Source organism: Chionomys nivalis, chromosome 25 (assembly GCF_950005125.1).
Source record: "Chionomys nivalis chromosome 25, mChiNiv1.1, whole genome shotgun sequence".
NCBI lineage: Eukaryota > Metazoa > Chordata > Mammalia > Rodentia > Cricetidae > Chionomys > Chionomys nivalis.
In genome coordinates this window covers 36,918,890-36,943,860 of record NC_080110.1, presented here as the reverse complement: position 1 = coordinate 36,943,860, position 24,971 = coordinate 36,918,890, and the positions used below count along the sequence as shown (strand labels likewise).

General features: G+C 41.0%; 1 protein-coding gene across 7 annotated transcripts in view; it reads left to right on the top strand.

The window, feature by feature from the left end:
- Grip1 (glutamate receptor interacting protein 1) overlaps nt 1-24,971 on the top strand; it is a 664,532-nt gene that overhangs the window by 475,398 nt on the left and 164,163 nt on the right. For all 7 annotated transcript variants that reach the window (XM_057757637.1, XM_057757634.1, XM_057757635.1 and 4 more), the window contains 3 exons: nt 13,162-13,297; nt 14,882-15,027; nt 22,814-22,897. In XM_057757637.1, the coding sequence (XP_057613620.1) occupies nt 13,162-13,297; nt 14,882-15,027; nt 22,814-22,897 (366 nt within the window). The remainder of the gene's footprint in view (nt 1-13,161; nt 13,298-14,881; nt 15,028-22,813; nt 22,898-24,971) is intronic.

Here is a 24,971-nt window from a genome sequence, read left to right as displayed (position 1 = left end):
CATGCCACTACCCAGACGTGGAAAGTGCCAACAGACTTTATTCTGCGAGACTGGGGCAAGAACTAAAACTGAAGATGCAGCTGTTTATCACAGCAGCTCAGCTTTGATCCCTGCAGTTTTGCTGAACCCAGTGATGCTGGGGAGAGCCTGTAATGAATACTGGAAGAAGCACCTGCGTAGTTCCTGAGAGGGATAGGTGTCCTAGTGACTTTGCTATGAGTAATATACAGATCAAATCATAGCATGAATGATAACATCCTTTCTAAAAGCCACACAGATATGTCTGTGGTGCTGGGATGTGAACCCCAATTCCCATTACCAAGGCATTTGTAATAATAATAATAATAATAATAATAATAATAATAATAATAATATCCAGTCATATAAGCCTTGGGAAATAACTGCCTGTTCCTTCATCATGTAAGCCACAAGCCAGCAGGTACCAGGACACATCTGCTACTGTATAAGCCACTGTTACCCACAGTAAGTACACAGAAGGAAACAAAAACAGTCTCTGACCCCAGTATTTCCAAATGTGTGACCTATATATGGAGTTCTCATCAATAGCGTTTCTTTCTCTGTTCAAGGTTTTGTTTTGTTGCTTTGTGTTTAATCTAAGCCGTTCATGAAACCTGAAGAGGCAAAGCACCTCAGCAGCATCTATGTTGCCGAACACGCTTCCTGGGGCTCTTACAATATGCCTTCTCTTTTATTGCTAGAATGAGGGTCTTATAGAGCACGTTGGGATGTAGCAGAATAACCCGAGTCGGGGTTAGAGAGATGGTGAGTTGGCTCGGTGATTAAGAACACTGGTTGACTTTTTAGAAGATCCAGGTTTAATTCCCAGAACCCACATGGCAGCTCACACTGTCTATGACTCCAGCCCCAGGGGCATGGATGCCGTCTTCAGACTTCCTCCTCAGACATCAGGCATGCATTGCTGCACAGACATGCATGCAGACCAATCACCCATATACATAAGATAAAATTTTAAAGAGTTAAAACTTTCTCCGTAACTTCAGTCTCATAAGTTTCTCTTATATGTGATTCTTTGTACTTCAGTCACCCAGAAACCAAAATTTCCTACTTTCTAGATTTCCTTTCTTAGGTACAGATACCAATATCTACCAGGTTAAAAAAAAAATTGAAAATGCTGGTCCTCTTTGGCCTCCTCTTCCTCACAATCTGAATCCATCTCTAACTCAGGAATTCCTCTCCATTGGTATATCGAAAGCCTGTGCCTTCTGCATAAATGTTGAAATACCTCAGGTTCTCACATTGCCTGTGTGGAGCATAGCCGCCTGGAACCAGAATCTTCTGACTGAGCTGTCTGGGTATTTCTCTACACTCTCCACTCTAGTCCTCAGCCTCCTTTGAAGTTAGGTATGAATTGAAAATGAGCTGCTGTCCTTGAAATATGACGGTTTTCAGGAAATCTCTTCTCATTCTATTTGTTGGATGCAGTTGGGATAAGTAAAGCCATGGCAGAAGTTTGCAAACTTTCTCTCTTTATGAACTCTTTAGAGTCTTGGTAATGTCACATGACCCAAATGAAGCTCCAAAACTGATTCTATAGTTAAGTTCAAATAATATAATGCATATTTTCTCCCAACAACTTAGTTACTATCTGAAAAACATAAAATAACAAAGTTTATTTCAGTGTGCTTGCTACACATTGTATGACTTCCCAGACCCTCAAACCAAATCAATGTCTGCAAACGTATTTTCTGTTCCACACTGATTTTCACATGATCTTGCTTGGATCATAGCATCCACCAAATAAATAAATAAATAAATGAAAGTCTCAGCTTCAGAATAATAAACTGTCAACAAAAGCAAAACTCTGTCTCAGAAAAAAAAAAAGGAAAGAAAGCTAAGGCCATTTTGATGTTAACAAAAGACAACACAAAAAAGAAATTAAGAGGACACATATATTACTACTTAATATGAATAGAGTAATTATTAATACAAATATTAGCATTAGAATTCAACAACTTGTTTTTAATATTATAACATATGACTAAGTGGTGTTCATTTTAGAAATATAAGGTTTACTTAATACTAGAAAAATTTCTTACTGTAGTTCAATATATTATCAAGCTAAAAATTACAAGATCATATTGGTCAGTGCAAAACAATTGAAAAAATATAACATACTTATGGCTTTAAAATTCTCTTTGAAAGTTAGAAACATTTATTAACTTCATCGATTTAATAGAGTGTCTATACAAAAAGCTATAGCTAGTGTAATGATAAAACCCCAAATGCCTTTCTTCCAAAGACTGTTCTCAATACTTCAATCCAGTATTTAGTTAGAAACTCACCATAACTTAAGGCAAGAAAGGAAAATAAGGACATGTATGTGGAAAACAAGAAAACATAGAAAATTTTTTTCTATGTTTTATACATGAAATAGTTTTGTGCATAAGACACACATCGTAATGCCCTAAGGAAACTCACCCAAAACTCACAAACGACTCCCACAAATAATAGGAAATAATATATATATATGTGTGTGTGTGTGTGTGTGTATTATGTTATATATATTGTATATTATATTTTGTATATATATATATGTCAGTTATATGCTTATTGCCTAGCAAGGAACAATGTTTATTGAACTCAGTAATAGAATATTATTTATGATAACTGGAGAGAGTGCTTAGATGTAAAACTAGCAAAACAATATAGAACTTATATGTTCAAAACTGGGACAATGTTTGTGAATGAAAGCAAAGAAACAAATTAAGTAAAAACTCGATAAATTTGTTATCTTTTACCAAACAGAAATGTCTGGGCAACAAAGAGTTTAATTATTTCCAAATCTTTGAATAAGGTTGTCACATCCCATTAAAGTCTCAGGATCATTTTTATAACTATAGAAAGGATTATTTTCAAAATTATATAGAAAAAAAGAACCATTTAAGAAACTGAAAAAAATAAGAGGAATCAATCTGTCTACTGAATTTCAATACATTATAAAGCTGCACTAAGACCAGAGGACAGTAATGGGGACTTGGCCACATCAGCAACAGGGGCAAGCAGGGTACAAGAAATGGACCGTGTCACTAAGGTTGACGTGTTTTTGACAGGATGCAAAGGCAGCTTCATAAATGTGAACATCTAGAAAATGTCACTGAGTAATTGGACATCTTTAGGCAAAAAAAAAAAATGAAAAATCCCTGTATGAAAATTAACTACAATTAGGTCAAAGACTTCCACATAAATCATAATTTTGGCCATAAAGCAAGCTCGGAGACTGTGGGTCGAGCAAGAGCAAAACCGTTGACAAATGCAGATGCTGTTAAATGTGCACCAGTCGGACTCTATTTACATTAGGAGTGTTTACCTCCACAGAAAACCGTATCAAGAAGCTGGACCGTTTCCATCCTGTGAGGGAGTGTCTGTAAGCAGCTGTTCAGCAGAGCAAACTGTTCCTGTCTGTAGCAGCCAAGTGATCCCCAGCTCAACAGTGAGGAGTTAGAAATACACATACGCTTATCCGAGGGCTAAAATAAGTATCAGTGACAATCTCAATTACGTGGTGAGACACAGAGAAATTGAATGATTTATATACTACAAATAGAGACATAACAGTGAGAACTCTGGAAAGCAGTTGAATAGTTTGTAAGAAAACTAAATATTAGCTACTCTATGGCCTACAGATTATACTCCTGGGAATTTATTCCAGAAAAATGAATACTTATGTTCACGTGAAACCTTCACATGGATCTTTAGAGTGACCTCCTTAATAATAACCGAGATCTGAAACAAACAAGATGACTTTCAACAGGTAATAGTCACCCAAACTGTAGTATAGCTTCAACTGTGAATAGTTCTCACAGATTACTGAGGCAAAAAAAAAAAAAAAAAGAAAAAAGAAAATAGAAAAAGAAAAAAAGAGAAAAATCCCAGCTTGGATGAAACGGTAGGGAATAATGCTAAATGTCAGACAGGAAGAGGAAGAGGAGGATGGGCGGTCAACCCTGAAGGGTTTCTTCCCATTCACAGTGCATGATTCCACTTATTTAGCATTCTTGAAACATCACAGCTACAAAAACAGAAATTATAGGTGGCCAGAGGTTAAGAAAGGGGGTATGTCTATAGAAAAGCAATGTGCTTATCCCTTATGCTAACAGAAGATTTGTGTGTCTTGATTTCACTGATGCTGCTGTTTTGGGTTTGATGTCTGACAACATTACAAGATGCTAGGCGCAGTGCCCTCACTATTATTCCCTATGCATGTGACTCAACAATGATCTCAAAGCATCATTAAAAGCTTGACACAGATACACCGTAGACCCCTGAGTAATTTTCCAGTCACAATGTGGGTGTCTGGATTTTCTACATAGAATTTTTTTGAATTAATGTATTTATTAACCAGGAAAAGAAATATAATATCAAACAATCCTATCAGCAGAAGTTCCGGTTCAATTGTTCGTGACAAGACCTGGGAATTGGTACCTTCAAAGTTTCCCTGATGCACAGGTGGAACTAAGAAGCTGGAAGGATTGGCACATGCCAGCAGCCTCGGGCTCTAGCCCCTCCCCCGCCTCCAGCCCACAACCTGGGCTGCCTCCAAGACTGAGGTTCTCAGAACCATCCAGAATGCCGCTTTCCCACACCGAACAGGACCCTCGTAGGCTTCAGCACTATCATCTCTTACTAGTCATGGCGGTTACCACCCTAGCCCTAAGCCAAGCATCACTTCCACCCCTTCCCCAGTTTCTGCCATGTTCATAACATTGGTAATTTCCTTCATTTGGTCAAATTCAGCACCCTTTCAGAAAGTCAAGACCAACTCCCTTCTCCTGGTCTAAGCTTAATAATTAATTTTGAATAAACAATGAGATAGGAGTATCTAGAAAGCTAGGCTTACAGAACAAAACATTATCATGCATGCCTTTCTGCAAAGCAGTTTAGAACACAATAAGGTAGGACATGGTCCACTGTGGGTTCAGAATGCACTATTCCATTATTCGTTTCTGTTGTTTTGTTATATTTTTATTAATTTGTGTTTTGTTTTATTTGTTCTTTGTATACAAATGCATGCAGAGTCTTGGCAATTTGGGGAGGCAGGCACTGAGGGCTTCGCCAGAATCTCTACCCCAGGTCCCTCTTTCTGAGAGCTGTCTTTGGACATGTGACATCCAGGCAGAGTTCCATGACCTCTGTCAAGGAGACATGATGGGCGGGTTTCTCCTACTCTCCCCCAGAAATCCTGAAGAACAAGCTAGATCCTGCGGGAAATTCCCACAGAACTGCCACGAGGACACATATTCTGTTTCTATAGCTATATAAACTCTGCCACATTCTCCAAACATCACATTGATGCTTTCTGATTTTTCGAGACAGGGTTTCTCCATAGCTTTTGGTTCCTGTCCTGGAACTAGCTCTTGTAGACCAGGCTGGCCTCGAACTCACAGAGATCCGCCTGCCTCTGCCTCCCGGGTGCTGGGATTAAACACATATGCTCCCATCGCCTGGCTCACATTGGTGCTTTTATTGATACTGTCAACTTTATAGACTAATTTAGAGAAAATGAACACGTTTGTGGTGGCTTGTACTCTCTATTGGAGTGTTAGCTGATGCATGGTAGGTCTTTTACCTGTTTTGTTTTTTGTTTTTGATTTTATTTAGTGCTAAATAAAACATAAGGTAGAGAGCAATTGAAGAAAATAACCAGTGTCAACCGCTGGCTAGCACATGCACAAACACACATGTGCACATTCACTCAGAGACACAGACACAAACTCACCCATACATAAGCTATATGTGCATTATCATTTATGTTACTTTTGTAAACACCTATGTTACTAAATTTTCATATCATTCATAAAAACTTTTTCATGATCATTTTGCTTTCCTCCACCATGGCTTGTCAGGGTCAGGCCCAGACACAAACCATTTCTTGTTCCAGAGTGGAGGTGTGGGAATGAAAACACAACCCATGTGATTCTATCAGGAGCGAGTTTTCAGTGATCCTTCATGAGATCTTGAATTCACATCCTAAAAAAATCACCCACGTTTATTCTCCAAAAAGCTTTTATATCAAAGCATAAACTGAGGGGGAAGTTCATTAGCATTCTGTTTCCTAGGTAACAGGGAGAATGTCTTAGGTCACATCCACACCTATCTATGCCCATTTTGTCTTCCTATCTATGCCTGTTCTGTCATATAGATTGAAAAACACCTCTTCCGCTGGGCGGTGGTGGCGCACGCCTTTAATCCCAGCACTTGGGAGGCAGAGGTAGGCGGATCTCTGTGAGTTCGAGACCAGCCTGGTCTACAAGAGCTAGTTCCAGGACAGGCTCCAAAGCCACAGAGAAACCCTATCTCGAAAAACCAAAAAAAAAAAAAAAAAAAAAAAAAAAACACCTCTTCCCCAGGCAACCTCCTAAACTACAGTAGAAGGAGCAGAATTCCATTAGCATATCCTGACCACTTGCTTTGATGGCATCAGGTTATCTCTCTTTTTTTTAATATTAAAAATTCTTATTCTTTATTTCAAGCACCTGAGGGTCTAAATTTGTATAAAGGAATTGGCTGTCTTTATGGAGTGCTCTGTACCCTGTTGAGATGACTTTAACCTGTAGCAAATTTAGGAAGTGTTGTTCTATACTGAGCCTTGTGGTCTTAGAGTCCTAAATTATGAAATAAATTATTTTCTTAACTGGGTGGAGCCTAAAGCCTGTAATTTTTTTTATTGAAAAAAAAAATTTTCTGCCTCCTCCCCACCTCCCATTTCACTCCCCATCCTCCCGCCCCTCTCCCCCTCCTCCCACTCCTCTTCTCCTCCCTCTCCAGTCCCAAGAGCAGTCAGGGTTCCCTGCCCTGTGGAAAGTCCAAGGTCCTCCCCCTTCCATCCAGGTCTAGGAAGGTGAACATCCAAACTGTCTAGGCTCCCACAAAGCCAGAACATGAAGTAGGATCAAAACCCCGTGCCATTGTCCTTGGCCTCTCGTCAGCTCTCATTGTCCGCCATGTTCAGAGAGTCCGGTTTTATCCCATGCTTTTTCAGTCACAGTCCAACTGGCCTTGGTGAGCTCCCACTAGATCGGCCCCACTGTCACAGTGGGTGGGTGCACCCCTCGTGGTCCTGACTTCCTGTTCATGTTCTCCCTCCTTCTGCTCCTCATTAGGACCTTGGGAGCTCAGTCCGGTGCTCCAGTGTGGATCTCTGTCTCTATCTCCATCCATTGCTAGTTGAAGGTTCTATGGTGATATGCAAGATATTCATCAGTATGGCTATAGGATAGGTTCATTTCAGGTTCCCTATCGTCAGGTGCCCAAGGAACTAACTGGGGACATTGCCCTGGGCATCTGGTAGCCACTCCAAGTTCAAGTCTCTTGCCAACCCTTAGGTGGCTCCCTTAACTAAGATATGAGTTTCCCTGCTCCCCTATCCAACCTTCCTATATCCCCAATCATCCTGTTTCCCCAAGTTCTCCTCATCCTCTCCTTCACACTTTTCTCTCTCCATCTCCCCTCACCCCCATCCCACCCCACCCCCAAGATTCCAATTTTTTGCCCGGCAATCTTGTCTATTTCCCATAGCCAGGAGGATAACTATATGTTTTTCCTTGGGTTTGCCCTCTTGTTTAGCTTCTTTAGGACCACAAATTATAGACTCAGTGGCCCCCTATCCATGGCTAGAAAGCAATTATGAGTGAGTACATCCCATGATCTTCTTTTTGGGTCTGGGTTACCTCACTCAGGATAGTATTTTCTATTTCCATCCATTTGCATGCAAAATTCGAGAAGTCATTGTTTTTTACCGCAGAGTATTACTCTAATGTGTATATATTCCACACTTTCTTCATCCATTCTTCCATTGAAGGACACCTAGGATGCTTCCAGGTTCTCGCTATTACAAATAATGCTGCTATGAACATAGTTGAACAAATGCTTTTGTTATATGATAAGGGATCTCTTGGGTATATTCCCAAGAGTGGTATTGCTGGGTCCAGGGGTAAAGCAAAGGACACTGTCCCTAAGACAAAAAGGCACCCTACTAACTGGGAGAAGATCTTCACCAACCCCGCAACAGACAAAGGTCTGATCTCCAAAATATATAAAGAACTCAAGAAACTAGACGTTAAAATGATAATTAACCCAATTAAAAAATGGGGCACTGAACTGAACAGAGAATTCTCAACAGAAGAAGTTCAAATGGCCAAAAGATACTTAAGGTCATGCTCAACCTCCTTAGCGATCAGAGAAATGCAAATCAAAACAACTTTGAGATATCATCTTACACCTGTCAGAATGGCTAAAATCAAAAACACCAAGGATAGCCTTTGCTGGAGAGGTTGTGGAGAAATGGGTACCCTCATCCATTGCTGGTGGGACTGCAAACTTGTGCAACCACTTTGGAAATCAGTGTGGCGATTTCTCAGAAAAATTGGGATCAACCTACCCCTGGACCCAGCAAAATTGGCATCAGGTTATCTCAAACGGCTAAGTGACCACCTTCTGTCTGGCAGGTGCAAACTGTGCCGTGCCAGGTTGCTCAGAATTCTGACTGCCATACAATGTAGGAATATGGACTGCATAATCCGGCCCCTATAATAGCTACTCCTTTTCTACTAGTCTTAAAATATTGAATTATAAACCTAAAGAAAAATAGCAAACAGCTAGATTTCAGGCTATTAGCAAGACTTATTTGGGGTATGTTGACCAGTGACACAGATGTAAACCTGCCATTTCTTTTCTTTCTTTTCCTGAATGATAATTAATTGTGGTGATGAGGACAACCTCAAGTCTTGAGCCATCTCTTCCTTGCCAGCTCGGCATCATCTGTTCCCTGGGCTGCTGGTAATCTGAGTGTGCTGTATTTGCTATGAGGTCGTCTTCTCTTGTGGGCAGACATTTGCAGTTGAAATCACAAAGGGAAGAAACTGCTGGTATAGACTGACTTGCCCAAGTCCCCCACCCCCACCCCCGTTTCACTGCCGTGTTTGTTCAGGAAGCCTTGATATATAAGCGAACTCATGCAAATGAAGGCATCTGTCTTCATTCCTCTTTGGCATAGCATCATTATGCAAACATTAAACACCAAAAAAGACATGAAATGATTGATGGTTTGAGTAGAGCTTCTAGGTTAGCAGGAAGCAAATTCCAGAAGCAGGTCCCGCCCTCTTCTTTCCTCTTCTTTCCCGCTCCTTTTGACAACACCCCCGAATCAGACTGAATTAGTTCCTTTGAGACTAAAGGTTCTTATTGGTAGTCAGCATCCTTGTGATTCAGCACATCTTCTTCCAAGAATATTCCACCTTTACTTCTGGGCCTTGCTTAATTTGTATTCCTTCTTTGGTCTGGGCTGCTGCTCAGCTAATCCTAATCAATAAATCAAGCAGATTGTTCGGGAGGCAGCGCTGTGAAATGGTTCTTGCATTTGGAAACACACACTCTCGTTTACCTTGTTCCCAAAATGATTTCCTCTGTCTGCCTTTGCTCACCCCACCCTGTGGCTTTGCCTCTGTGCCTAGTCTGAGCATCTTGGGATGATAGCCTGATCATTTTCCATCTTTGAGTTCTGTTGTTCGGCTCATTGTCAGCATTCAGTGACGCACAGAATTAATGACTGTACAAATTACTTAATTAACTGGGACATGAATGTTTTCTTTCTTGGTATTAAAACTAGTTCTTAGGGAAAGGCCTAAAATATTTTTAAATGAGAGGGTAATTGACTATTACCAGCTTTTAAAGTACCCAGATAAATGGATTTATATTCCAAAGAAAAAATTAAATTGAAGGAATTGGGTTTTTCATGATTTCTGGTATTCATCCAGAAACCTGAGAAGGACCTGGCACCTAGTTTCCTCGCAGAGACAAACCTACATGGCTTCCTCCCATAGGACTGAACACGGTGTGATCAGAAACCCTTCTCACGCGGTGCGCACATCCTTGGAGACGCGAGGAGGAATAAGCTTCAGTGAATTGGAACGTCCCACATGGCAGGCATGACACGACCATTTAAAAATTCCGTGCGGCCGGGTGGTGGTGGTGCACGCCTTTAATCCCAGCACTCGGGAGGCAGAGGCAGGCGGATCTCTGTGAGTTCAAGGCCAGCCTGGTCTACAAGAGCTAGTTCCAGGACAGGAACCAAAAGCTATGGAGAAATCCTGTCTCAAAAAATCAAAAAATAAATAAATAAATAAAAATTCCATGTGTCCTTTTGTCACAAAGCAGGCAGAAATTAAGTTCTTATTGGTCAGGAAGGCTCGTCTCTTTGACTCGCTTTCACAGTCCTGGTAGGCACTGTGCAGACCTGCGGAAGAAGAATTGGCCAAACATCTTACCCAGTTGTGAACCCGGTGAACTACACCAATGATCGGCATGGCAATATGTGCCCCTGGGCGTAGTAACGTCAGGAATTTTATGAAGTAACCCACCACTTTCTGATTACAGTTAAGGCCTGCTCCATGGGAGGAAATACGTGCTTGATACTGGAAATCTGGCCAAGAACCCCACAGCTGGGGAGTTCACAGGTCCCAGGGATAAACGTGCTACCCTTATTCTGTCAAGTGCGCACAGTATCTAACCACCCTCTGCACCCTTAGATTGGTGCAGCTCCCAGGCCTCATCAGAGAAGTCTCTGTGCAGGGGATAATTGTTAGCAGTGGACAGCAGAAACTGACAGCAGGTCAATATGACTGTGAAGTAATTGGACCTCTCTCTCTCTCTCTCTCTCTCTCTCTCTCTCTCTCACACACACACACACACACACACACACACACACACACACACTACACAAGATCAAGTCGGTCAACATTCTAACACAAGAAAGGGAAAGGCCCATGATCCCCCACCCCAAACTGAGGTGCTGTTGACAGTTGACTGCTGCTTGGGAAGAGCAAATCAGTTTTGGTTTTTTGGGGGGGTTGTTTTTTTTGAGACAGCGTTTCAGGGTTTCTCTATGTAACATGTGTCACAGCCCTAGCTGTCCTGGAACTCGCTCTTGTAGACCAAACGGGCCTTGAACTCACAGAGATCCACCTGCCTCCTGCGTGCTGGGATTAGAGGTGTGCGCCATGGCCCGACTTGAGTGAGTTTTCTCTAAGGGTGTGTCCCATGGCAAGTTAAACATGTCCCAGTGGATAACCATACCCTTGCCTATTCGGGCAGCACAAAGTGAACTGGGTAGCTTATTTGAAAAGAAAAGAAAAAAAAAAACAACCAAGAACATGAAGTTGTGAAGCAAAAGGCAGTAATCTAAAAATACTTAGAGAAAGAATGAAGAAAGATTAGTATGATCAAATTACACTGTCTGAAATTTCCAGAGAAACACTTGAAGGTCAAAATCAGATGTTTAAGTGTATACAACCACTCTGCATATTCAAAAAACAAAGAGGTTTTTTTGTTGACCAACGTTTTTGGGAATATTTACATTTACTGTAATGTAGAAAGGCACCAACTACTACTTCATATTAGTTCATTAGTAACTTATCTTTTTAACATTGCAACATTGCTTTCTATGAGCAAAGACTGTGGGGTTATTTCTTAAGTTGATTTCTTCCATACTGTTGAACCCATATTGGTATCAATGGCTTGTATACGTGGTAGATTTTGTTTTAGGTGGGCACAAGTGGCTTTGCAAATACTAACAGACTTAGGTACAGAAGTTTCTGAGAAATAGCATAAAGGGCCTGGGACAGGTGTGCCGCTGGTCAGAACGTCGGTTCTTGAGTTTCAGCCCCTAGCTCCTCTTTCACATGAAATGCTGTGGATAAAGCTGACATCAGTGTGCACTCTTAGCTTCTCCCCCAAACTCTGCGATAAAGAACAACATGCAATGATACAGTGCAACCTCACGCGGCTGCCATAGAAAAGCTGACTTCCGGAATGGCTGTGCGTTACAGTCGTAGGACCAAGCAATCCTGACAGTCCCGATTGGGGTGCATTTCTCTCTGTCAGAGGAAGTTAGCACCCTTGTACCTCTGGTGTTCTTTCACTGGGGAGTCTGTTCTGCACACTAGATGACATGAGATATTATTTCTTCCCTTAACATGTTTTTTTCATATCTTGATAGGATAATTTATCAGCAACAGTTTAAATATCTATATGATGAGCATTGATAGGGATTTTTGAAATTATAATTGTAATGTAAAATTAAAGGGAAAACAATAAAAAAATCTTTTTTAAAAAAAATAAAAACAAAACTGTCCTTCTATTTTAATGTATGTTTGGTGTTCTAGAAGTGCATGACCCCTAAAGTTCATAACTGGATTCAGCTTAATTTGGAAAATCGTATGGCTTCCCCAGCCACATCCAGAATGTATTTGTGTAACAGGAGAAGATAACATGGCAGGATCCTCCAGCACAGAGTTTATCAGTTAGCCACCACATAGTTAAATGTTGACTCTCTCTTTCTCTCTCTCTTTCATTGAAAATAGATTCTTCACTCATGCAATACATCCCAACCAAAAAGAAGTACATTTCTAAAGTTATCCTACCTTCTACTTTGGCTAAAATCAAAAGATTTGAATTCCTGATTAGTATATAGATGTTATTCCCATAAAATCCATGAACTTTAAAAATTGTGTTCCCTCAATAGTAAAGTTTTATGGCGATTATCCCAAAATCCTGTAGACCAACCAATGCTGCCTTTCTATGTGATGACATATTCTTTATGAAATGATAGAAACTGCCACCTGAGCCATGGTCTTTGGGTTTTTAAAGACGAAATAATATTGTTAATATCTCTCAAGCCTATATTGAACACTCTTTGGGCAGTTGGCTTCCTCAGCTAAGAAGGGAAACAGTGAGCTGGCCGCCATGTCCTATGCATTTATGTGATTATTTAAATTTCTGTTCCTTCTAGCAGACAACATTGCGCTGTACTTTGAATTATAAAAATAGAAAACAATTCTCTACTGAATGGTAGAATCCACAGAATACAGTCTTTGGTACTAGAGGATTGAGACTATGTATGTGAAACCAGAGTGGACTAGCCCACTGGTGCTGGGCTAATCACCTCTCCCAGAAGGCGTTTCATGGTGCCATCTGCACACCCAACATCATGAGCCACTGCAATGACCAGGTCTTTTCTCATAAATGAAGAAGTAGGGGAAATGCAGGGAGTAGAGTCATGTAACCATGCAGCTGGCATCCCTGGTTCTTCTCTCATTTAACGGGCTGAATGTGTGTCTTTTACAGAGGAATTCAAGGGCTCCACCGTGGTGGAGCTGATGAAGAAGGAAGGCACCACCCTCGGCTTGACGGTATCAGGAGGAATCGACAAAGATGGCAAACCGAGAGTGTCCAACTTGCGGCAGGGAGGAATTGCTGCCAGGTAACTGCTTCATTGGGAAATAGAGAAAAGGGTACAGGGGTATAATTAACTCAAAACATTAGAGTTCATCAGAAAAGGTCACTGATAGAGAAAAGACGGCTGCTGTCTGCCAGGCAGCGCCTCCCCACAGAAGCACAGCGGGTATGCTTCAGGAAAGGCTCCCCAGCTCTGCCAGTGGCTTGTCTGGGCTGTGCTGAAGCCACTGGGGACTTGCGTGTCCCCTCAAGAGCAGCCCAGATCTCGCAGGTTTAATTTCGACAGGATTGCTTAAGGTCTGACTGTGCCTCTGGAGAGCAAATGGGCCGCAGAGGAAAAGTGACATTCGGATCTCCTAAATGTGTAGCAGATGACCCGTAAGATGTAAACTGGTGATGGAGCGAGGGAGGGAGGCACAACTCCAGTTTCTAGGCAGAGTATTTACTTTTCTAGCAAGGAGACTTTCCTTTCTCACCAGGATATAAGATGTTTCCTAGAGGAAACACTGAGCAGGAAGCTCGTCTTGTCTTTGTGTCCAGTGATAGATACTTTGACTCCCAGCCAGTGGTCTCATTGCCTGCTCTTGGTTTGGAAGTCTGTCTAGTAGGTAAAGCCCAGAGCATGGGGGGTTCTGTGGCCACAAGGGATGATGGGAATGATTTGGAGAGTTACATCTTGCTCTAGAATTTCTTCCTCTTCTGTTGTAGGAGCTGCTTGTTTGTTCCTGGCTGCCCAGAACCAAAATAACGACACAGAAACCATATTACTTGCAATACTGTTTGGCCAATAGCTTAAGCGTATTTCTGGCTTAGTCTTATATGCTAAACTAACTCATCTCCTTTAATCCGTGTATCGCCACGAGGCTGTGGCTTACCAGGTTCTGGTGGCTGTCTCCTGCTGGGCTACATGTCTTCTCCTTGACTCTGCCTTCTCTCTCCCAGCATTCAGTTTAGTTTTCCCCATCTAGCTCTACTGTACCCTATCAGGCCAAGCCAGTTTCTTTATTAAACAATGGTATTCACAGCATACAGAGGGGAATCACACATCACTCCTTGATATTCTTTTTATCAGTCGTGATGAAGTGGACAACTTTTATTTTTTTTGAAGAGCAAACACTAAGAAACAAAATATGCTATTTCCTTGGCTCTGACTCTGGTCCCACTCCCAACAAAGACATTAAAAGCTCTGAAATGTCCAAAGGGCAGGTGTCAAAAATGAGAGGGAAGAAGATGGAAAGGTTTGAAGTTTCTAGGATCATGGTGGATCCCTAAAGAAGCAATGCTGGGGGGCCAAACAACTAATGTTTTTAAGTTTTGTTTTGTTTTATGATGTTTTAAAACTAAAAGAGGTAAAAGGTTTGAGGAACAATTGGAGACAGGTCAAAGACAATATGGTAGGCACCACTGTGTAGCAGGGCGTAACAGGCAGGGTAAGTAGGCTACCTCTACCACTTCCCAACCGTGCTCAGTCACACTCCTTTGAGGTTCCAGTCAGAGGAAGCTGGGTATTTGTTATGTTCCCTGCTAAGCTAGATGAGGGAAAGTAAAAAGATAGAAGACTGCCCTGTGGGGGAAATGTGTCCACCGTAGTGGTTGCATTGTTTTGCAGAAGTGACCAGCTGGATGTGGGTGACTACATCAAAGCAGTGAACGGGATCAACCTGGCCAAATTCCGCCACGACGAGATCATCAGCTTGCTGAAAAATGTGGGGGAGAGAGTGGTCCTGGAGGTCGAGTATGAGCTGCCGCCAGTCTGTAAGTGAAGACGACCCCGGAGGGAGGACTGCCGGCCACAGCTTCCTACCTCTGCTGGCTTCTCTTTTTCTCTTTCCTGTCAATGTCACTACAGCAGGCAGAGAGCAGCTGCGTCCTATTTCAGAGTAACTTGAAATGGGAGGCTACACGTCTCCTTAGAAAGCACTAAGAACGCACAGTTGGCAATGAAGGCATCTAGGAGCCACGTTCTAGAAAAGTGATCTGTGGATATTGTTGTCATTTAAGTTACTTTATTTAGTAAACAGTTAACATAATTTTTTTAAATCCTTGCCTTACATATCCAAATATTGTGCTTAGATTTAGGAAAAGCGTGTTGATGTACTTTATATTGACTCTTCAGTACATAAGCTCATGGAAAACATTAAGGATAATATCGTATCTAATTATTGTTAAATGATGAAAATAATAATACGTGCAGTAGACAGACTTTGAGAACTTATTAAATCCGGCTTCGCTTGCCACCTGTCCTTGAGAAGGTTGCTTAAGTATTATGCCTCAGTTTTCCCATCTGCGAAATGAAGATTATTGCTTTCCACAAGAAATTGCTGTTAGCATCAATAAAGCACTTAAAACATGGCCTGACACTCTACGAGTTTTAATAAATAATACATCGACTAATCAAAACTACAAGATAGGCGTCTGTTCTTTTCAGTCTTTGAAGGTGCAAGGCAAGGCTTTCTCAGGTTAATATCTGAACCCAGCCTGTGTGTCTCACTCTCTTGAAGTACGGCTTCTGCTGGTTATGGCTGCCTTGCATTGAAGCTATGTTTCCCATCTCCTTTGGTGAGCTGTCACCAGGGATATGGCCCTAGCCAGCTCATTGCTCTTTCCTACCAGTGAGAACTTAGATTATTATAAACAGCTGGTAATAATCCATGTTTAGCAATGAGTTGACAAGTATTTGCTGTGCCTCGGCCATGAGTGCACTCTAAGAACATGACATCAGTGGAGATTACTCTCTGCAAGGGTGAGACAGTATCTAGCAAAAGCCCTGATTGTGGCGGCGCAAATGAATGCAGACAGATTATATAGATATACACAGCTTTAATAAGGAAATAGACTTACAGGACCACAGGTTCCCGCGGAGCACAGGAAAAGCGGAGCAAAAGAAAAAAGGGCTGCTGGGATCACGCCCGGCAGATTTATCCGTAAACATTAGCCCGAGGCGAACACGCCCCCAATGGGTGGGGCTATATCCCTACATCTCCCCCTTTTGTCTAAATAAGATAGAACTAAACCAAATACAACTATATACAATAATAACAAATAATAAATATAACAAACAATATTGAGAACAAAACTTTTGCTAAACATTCTATCTCAAGGAGTCTAAAAAACATAGAGAGTAACTACAATTATATAATCTTCAACTCTGTCAAAGATCTGAGAAGGGAATAAATATTACTTAACAATCTAGAGATATCCAAAATGTGCAACAATTGACAGAGACAACTGACTACCTGGGCAATCACCCAAAGTCTCGTTTGCAATGTTGAGTCAACCAACTTTGGCTAAGGCCTAACATAACTGGCATACCATTATTAAAGGCAAGGAACTTTCTTAGGACTATCCTACCCTGTCTTGGCAAGATAAGACAATCCTGTTTCATCCACTTAGGGATATTCTGTATCTTTGTCAGAAATTGAGGTATGGGCTTTTCTTAACCCAAAGGCCAGTTCTGCCAAGAAGACAAGCTCCCAGTGGAGTGTCTTTGGTGCTCAACGTTCTCTCGGGAGTAGAGTGGTGTTGCCAGGAGTAATTGTGTCTCTTTGGCACAGAAATTTTAGGTTAGATTAAAGGCCATTTTCTACAGCTCTTCGAAGAGACTGAAGATCATACTATCTATACTAAATATAATCTCTATGTAACTAAAAGACCTGATTAACTTAAAAATAAATATGACAAACATATAATTCTCAATACCTATCTAACTTTGAAGACTAAAAGAATAAACAACTGTGCAATATATGAAGACAATGATCTTCAACTGTAAACAATGTCATAGTATCAGAGGTAGAAATGTACAATGTAATATGGTAGATGTATCAATACAATATAGACAAAGTTATAAGCATACTCATACAAAAATAGAGGTAGGAACACTCACATTCAATATTCAACATATCAATATACAAGAAACAGTACCAATACAATTTTCTATAAACAGTAATTCACAAATATCAATCATTCCAAAAAACCAGTTAATCCCCCTTCTTCTTCCTATTCTTCTTTTTTTTTTTATATAGATATATACAGCTTTAATAAGGAAATAGACTTACAGGACCACAGGTTCCCGCGGAGCACAGGAAAAGCGGAGCAAAAAAAAGGGGGGGGCTGCTGGGATCACGCCCGGCAGATTTATCCGTAAACATTAGCCCGAGGCAAACACGCCCCCAATGGGTGGGGCTATATCACTACACCTGATAATCATGCTGTATCCTAAGGGATGGGGAGAATATGAGGAAAATAAATCAGAAGTAATTGCGGGTGGGGAGGGATCGGAATCAGACCACCGTGTTAAATAGGGAGGTGGGGAACAATAATTGAGAAGGTGACAAGGTCCAGAACTTGAAGGCGGTGAGGGGAGCAGCCATATGAATTTCTGAAGGGAAGGCTCCAGGGAGAAGAGCAAAAGGCACAACAATGCCGGTGGTTGTTCTAGAAACATGGAGGCCAGTGTGGCAAGAGTGGAATGAAAAGGAAGAGAATTAAGAGACAAGGTCAGAAATGCAAGTTGGAGTGATCTCATGGGTCGCTGGGAGGACTCTTGCTCTGCTCTGAATGACCCAGGAAGCCTGGCTTCTGAGGCAAAGCGTAATCTCACAGTTGCAGCGGCTTCCTGGTGGCTGGGCTTAAATAGAAGCAATGGCCACTGGAGACAAAGGGAAAGAGACGTGTTTGGAGAACACTGCCAGGCTCCATGAGAAATGGTGGTGAGGAAGGTGGGAAATGAAGCCTGTGTGCTTTGAATAAGGAGCCTACAGGGTTTCCTAATGAACCCAAGGCAGGCTGTGCAAAAATAGATTCGGGGTCATCCCGAGGTTTTGAGCCTGAGCAACTAAAATGATATAGTTGCCACGGAACTGGGCAAGATTGCAGGGAGAACTGATGTGTTGGAAAGACGGAATACTACATTTGAGATGCATTTGTCAAGTACACAGAAATAGTAAAGAAGATGCCAGCAATGTGGGCAAGTGATTTCATTATAAATTGAGATTGAGGGTAATACAAACGGTATTTGAGACTCAGGGACCAGGTGAAACCAGCAGGCTACGTCAAGTTCTCTGAGCCATGGTATGCCCACCTGTAACTGGCTACAGTCACTGCTGGGTGTACGCTGTAGGAATTCAGCAGTGAGACCACATGCTTAGACCGTTGCTACACCCTTGGCAAATATTAGCCATTATCATCATCATACGGGCACAGTGGTTTCTTTAACTTGATGAAAGTCAGTTTGCCTTTAAATCGTTATCTCAAAGCATCGCCTGAGGTTAAGAAAACCAACTCTACAGAGATGCGTCTCTCGTTTATACATTTGCCTTCCACTGGGTGTGCGTATCGGTAAAACACCTTCCCTTCCTCAAGGAATTCTATCTGGATTATAGGGTCAGGCCCAGAGTGGGGCTTTGTCCAGTATCATGAATGATTCAGAGCTAAGGCTAGGGGAGAATGGGAAGGGATGACGCAAACTGAGCAGAGGTCCAGCGAGAGAGTAAGAGCTTACAGTGGCCTCAGGCTGGACAGGGTGGGATTGTCAGAGCAGAAATGAAAGGCAAAGATGTCCAGGATAGAAAGCAGCCAGTGAGGCAACAGGAATCAAGTGGTGAGGCCCCATGGAATATGTGGGTATTGAACAATCCTTAAGGGATTCTGAAAAACCATATCGTCAGACCAGCATGTTTCAAGTTATTATTTTAGAAACTAAATGGAAACTAGGTCCAAACAGGTCCTCTAACCTATGGGCCAGATGCTGTTACTGTTTTCCAAGACAGGAGATATCCTTGGCCTATACAGCATCTACAGAGTTACAGAGAAGGTTGGTACCCAACATGTTTAGGTGATAAATCTGCTGAGGCTTGCTGCTGAAATAGATTTGTCTTCCCCGTGCAATAAAACTGACAGGAAAAAAAGAAAATATGCTTTTAAACACCAAAGTATTTTTCAAGATAGAATTCAGTTGGAAGAGGCCTATCCTCCAAGGATAATCTCTATCTATTTTTCTTACATTTGGAAAATTAATAAGACCTAGGAGTTCAGAAAGGTTGAAGGCATTAACAAGCCTCTCCTGTACTTAGCTTGGAGCACTGAAACTAACCAGGTCATCACAGCTACCACCCATGCTAGTTTTTCTCTGTCCCTCCAACACCAAGAACCGCACACCCAGAACACAGCTGTCTGAGTCTCAGCTTACTCAAGGGCTCAGAGAAAGCTTGGTATGTATGTCTGTGATGTGAGAGATGGGCAATCCACTTATTTTTCCTCAGATTCGGTTTCCGTATGGAAATGGAGTACGGGTTGACCTGTGCTCCATACTTCATTTTAACTGAAAATTTTCTACTGCTTGCAGACCTACTTGGGGAGATTATGAGCAAAGTGTATCCTCGCTATTTATGCATTAAACATTGACCCAGAAATACGTCCACACTTTGTTCACATAGCCCCAATGGAATTTTGAAATGCTAAGTAATTCTCGGCCATTTTCGGTTGACAGTTAGCATTTTATCATCAGCTTAAATAATGAGAAAGAATGTGATTTGGGGACAATCTATTTACTTAAATGGTGCTTCTGTTTAAACCTTGAAGCTACAGATTCTCCCTCTTTAATAATTAAAAAGAGAAATCTGTCAGGCCCTTTTTGTTCCTGTTAAATCACCAGCTGAGTGAGCCCAGCTGTCCAACAGAAGGAATCCTTTCTTCACTCAAATAGACGGGTGAAGGCAGGTCACCGTGTGGCCATCTGTCCTGACCCTGTGCTCCTCCTGGTAGGCGTGGTGAAGTTGGAGGGGCATTGGAAGATTTCCTCCATGCAGTGCATTCTGGGGTCAGAGTCTATAGATAGGAGCAGTGCTCTCGAGAGTTCTCCCAATGGCAGAGGGTGAGAAGGTGGCCCCACCCACTTGCACGCATTCCCAGCCTCTGCCTGCATCCCCTTGCCTCAGAGACAAACGAGGCACATGGGCAAGTGGAAGGCAGCTCAACTCCTGGTCTTCTGCCAAGGCAATGAGGATGGAAGAGACATGGAACATTTGACTTGGTGCAGTCTTATCTACCATAGTAAAACAGCTTCCCAGAAACACACGCACATTCACAAACAGAAACACGGAGCCACAGTCCAACTAAAATACTGAGGGAGACCTTACCTAGCCCTCTAACCCTTTGGCCAAGTCTCTTCATTACATCTCTGTGGAATAATGAGTAACATTTACATGGTCAACACCAGGGTTCTGACACTGGGTGGGAAAACAAAATCAGCTAGGGCTAATTGTGTGAATAAAAGCTATAAAGATCCAATGTGTTTTGTTAATTGTATTAAGATGTTGCCAACAGTAGCAGCTGTCATTGTGAATGACGTAAAGTAGCATGCGGATGTTCTGAAGCTGTGGGTAATCCCAAAGTCTTCATACAGATGAGATTTGACTATAAGAATTTTGTGGTCAGCTATAGAAAGCTAAAACAAAATTAAAATTCTGGTACTTAACATTCCCAGGACAGACATCCAGCCGACACGCACAGGTGGCCCAGAGCTGGAATTTGGTTGTGTGTAATTGAAAGATGATGTAACGATTAAATAAGATAATATTTGCAAACCGCTTTGCTGAGTTCTGGGCACACAGTCAATGCTCGTCAGGTATTTCTCACCGTGTCTTTGCCTTCCTCACACCAATAAAATGAAAATATTATATTCAAAACTTGTACTGTCCCTAGTTGATTAAACTAAAATTCCCTGAAAAGCCAGGCAATGGCATTCAATTAAATCAGCCATGTAGCAAAACATTTGTTCAACTGTGCATGTATGCTGTTTGTCAGCATATCCAGGTTTTTCCTGTACTCTCTGCCCCAGCCTGGTAGTCGGCAGATCAACTTTGGGTACCAGTCTAATTCTGTGAGTTTAAATTTTTAACTTTTGCCATTGTTCCTATAGCACCCCTTTAGATGCTAAACCTAGAATTTCTGACCATTAAAAATAAATACAGTTAATGTTTAATTTAAATCACTAGCTTGTTGTACAGATGGCAAGAAGAGAGTAATTTCTAATGGGTCTTTACAATTGTCTATATGAAGATGCTTCTTGAGTTTGGATGGAGCTAAGTCTTGCGAAACCCATCCGTCTGGAGGTGAAACTGTTGTGAAGTTGCAATCCTTTGAATAATCCTAACCAAACGTCTCAGCCTGACCCACTGGAAATGGACTCTTGCCACTTAAATTAGCCTCCTTTTTGGTAAAAGCATTAGCACAGGCTTATTATATAAATTAAATGCCAATTAGCTCGTATCCTCTGCTGAATATCCCACAGAGAGGGAAAGCGAAGCATATCTGAGTGTATTCCACACCACAGTAGAGCCAGCCTGTTTTAACTCAAGCATCCTAAGCCATGCTTTTTGTATTGATAGCTTTATGTAAGAAACATGTTAAGATCTCATAACAGTATAAAATGTGTTGTTGATAATAATTATGGCTGTAGACATTGTATGTTTTTTGATATCGGATCTCACACCCAGACTATCCTTTAAATTGCTCTAGCCCAGGCTAGGCTTGAACTTGTAATTCTCCTGCCTCAGCCTCCCAAGAGCTGTGGTTACGAGCATGCTCCACCATTCCCAGCTTCCCCTGTACAGGTTTTTTAAAGGATTGGGAACCATCTACTTCTGTACAGCACACAAGTTTTTCTTTGTCCACCAACAAAGTCATTCCAGCACTCATCACGTTAAAATACTAATTTGGGAATTTTTTTTTCATGTAGTAATAGTTTATTATACAATCAGAATCACTCACTATTCCCCAAAAGCATTTTCTCGGAATATTTTATTGACTATACCTTACGTGACGGATACTCGCGTGTGTGGTATAATGTAATTAGAGACTGCAGCTTGGCAGTACAATTTCATTTTGTGAAATGAGAGCAATAAAGGCAAACCACAGAACACGGTGATAATAGGCAAATTGAAGCCTATCTTTGTTTTCTTGCCCGTCACGTTTTGAATGTGCTTAGGGTTTCTTTAGCTCTCCGTGTTTCATCTGGGCCGCTGGCATGTTTGCCGAACAGCTGTCTATGTGTCAGAACATCTATTTGCATAGGCAATCTGATTGTAAGCTGAGAAGAATGAGTTTTCTTCATCTTCCAGCTTCAAAACTAGAAATGAGTGCAGGAATTATTTCATAAGCTTTGCAATAATCATATTACTTTTGTATTCCACAAAGAAAAATGTTTCTGTTTGCTGGAGATTGGCTTCCGTGCTCTGTAGAGTTTAAGCAGCATGATTATCACCCCCTATATAGGATATGTCTCATCACAAGGAAAGAATCTAGCTATGACTTTGTTTCTACTTGGAAAAATATGGGTCATTTATATGGGTAACTACTCATAGTCTCTGTATGTCATTACAATTATTTTTTTCATAGACTTTATTGGTACTATTTATTACTTGTTTTCAAAATAAATTATTTGCAACAGAACTTCAAGCCTATTATATCACACTGAAAAGTTATAATAGAAATGTTATTACAACCTTAAACTTACGCTTTCCCATCTCATTCCCGTATGCAGCTGTGCAAGGATCGAGTGTTATGTTCCGGACGGTGGAGATCACTTTGCACAAAGAAGGCAACACTTTTGGTTTTGTAATACGAGGTAGGTGATGGTTAGCAACTGCGGGCCTTCAGATGTTCCTGGAGAATTTCTCGGTGAGAGACCAGAAGGCATCCTTAAGATCTGATCTTTCCATAGGGTAAAATTATCATCAAGCAAAGAAGACTATGAAAAAAATTCAAACAGATTCCAAATTCAATTTTGTTCTTAGCTCAGTAATACAGTGCAAGTAGCTACTCTTAGTGGACCTGGTCAGTTCCCCGGGACCATACTGACTCTGCACTTTCTAATGTTTCTTTGTCCTTGTATCTGGTCTGTATTACGGAATAAAAAATATTGATAAGAATAGATTGATTCAATACTTAGGAATTAAGCAACTTTGTTTATATTACTTTCTTTTGACCTGCACTTTATTCTTGCAGCTTTCTAAAAATGGACCAATGATAATCTAACCCTGGGGCACCCTTCTGTGTTGGCTCACCTGATCTCATTATAAAATGGCATTGATACTGAAGAGTTCGAGTGACTCTATTAATTCTGAACTATGACTCTAAGTTTTTATGGCTCTGTTTTTCTTATTAGTGACTTTACCCCTGAAAGACTATTGCAATGTTATCAGCTCTTAAACAATAGTGTGATAATGAGAGTCAATAATTATGTGTGCATCAGGAAATTTTAACACCACAAATTTGGAGGGAATTTTTCTGTTGCTATTATGACCTATAACAATGCACTTTACAAGAGTAAGACTTCTGCCCACATGACTGATAAAAGACTAACCAATATTAGCATGCATCTTAGTAATTATATATGCACCAGACACTAAAACAGTTCTGTTCACTCGGACAAGCTTTTCTTTATAGCTGAGCTCTGAATGTTTAATTCTAATATGGTCTAGTCATTCAGCAAACAAATTACTCAATGAAATATTTACTAAGCATATATCCACATGCCAGTAAGACAATAAGTTCTGTGGCATCTTAAGACAAAGACCCTACCTCAAGGAATTAAGATCAATGAACTTGAAACACAAGTTGATAGTTTCCACTAAGTGAGCAAAACTAGGAGTTTATTATATGGTTTGGCTTGGTGGTTTCGACAGTGTTCTGGTTATAAAACTTTTCTGGCCAGACTGTATCTTTAAGAGTCTCAATAGGTTCCAAGGCCAGGTTATTAACCACAACCATTTTTTAATTTCTTATAAAAAATAATTAGACAAATATTGTAAAAACTCTCCCTACAAGGTACGTAGGCTAAAGGATGGTGTATGCAAATCTTCTTTTCCTTAAAACCATAAGGGAAATGCATTTGAAACACATGCCAAAATTTCTAATTATCAAACAACTGCAGCCAAGATTACTGCTGCCGTACATATCCATCACAGTTACTATAAGATTAATTGATAGCGAATCTAATTGCTAATGAAAGACCTGAGCCAATAGCAATTCATCATCACAAAAGAAAGTGAACAGATGCAACTGAATTCCAATGTAATATTCCCAAAATATCCTTCAAACAGATTTCAGGAATTTCAAAAGTTTATGTGTGTACACGCACAAGGAGATCTCTAGAAGCTGAAACGCTTGCTGATACTCGGGTAGCACTTCATTCGGGCAGGAATGAGTGAACCATGAACTGAGTGTTCTTTCATTGAATTTGTATGATTATAGGAACTATTCTGAAAAAATAAAGTCTTTATAGTAGTGAACCAGGCTTAGCTGATGACTGCCACATCTGTAGAGACTTGAGGAACTTCCTTGATACACTGGTTAAACATAAAAATTTGTAGTTTTACATAATTTTGCGTTTCTAAAATCATTTTGAGGTCCGTCTCTAGAAAGTTTCTTTGTTCAATGAGCAGCCACAACCCACCCACTAAGGGTCACTGGCTGATCAGAGTTAGGCACTATGATGGGCAAATGTTAGTCCATCTTATGGTTTTGACATAGCTGCAATTTCAGCTAAATTTGGGTCAGTGGGAATACCAGATAAATCAGGATGAAGGTGGGCATTGCAGACAGAACATGTCCATTCAGTGATGAAGAGTTTATTCTTCCCCTCATCTGATAGAACTTTGACCTTTGTTAGCAGATGAGTGAAATTCTGTTTCAAATGA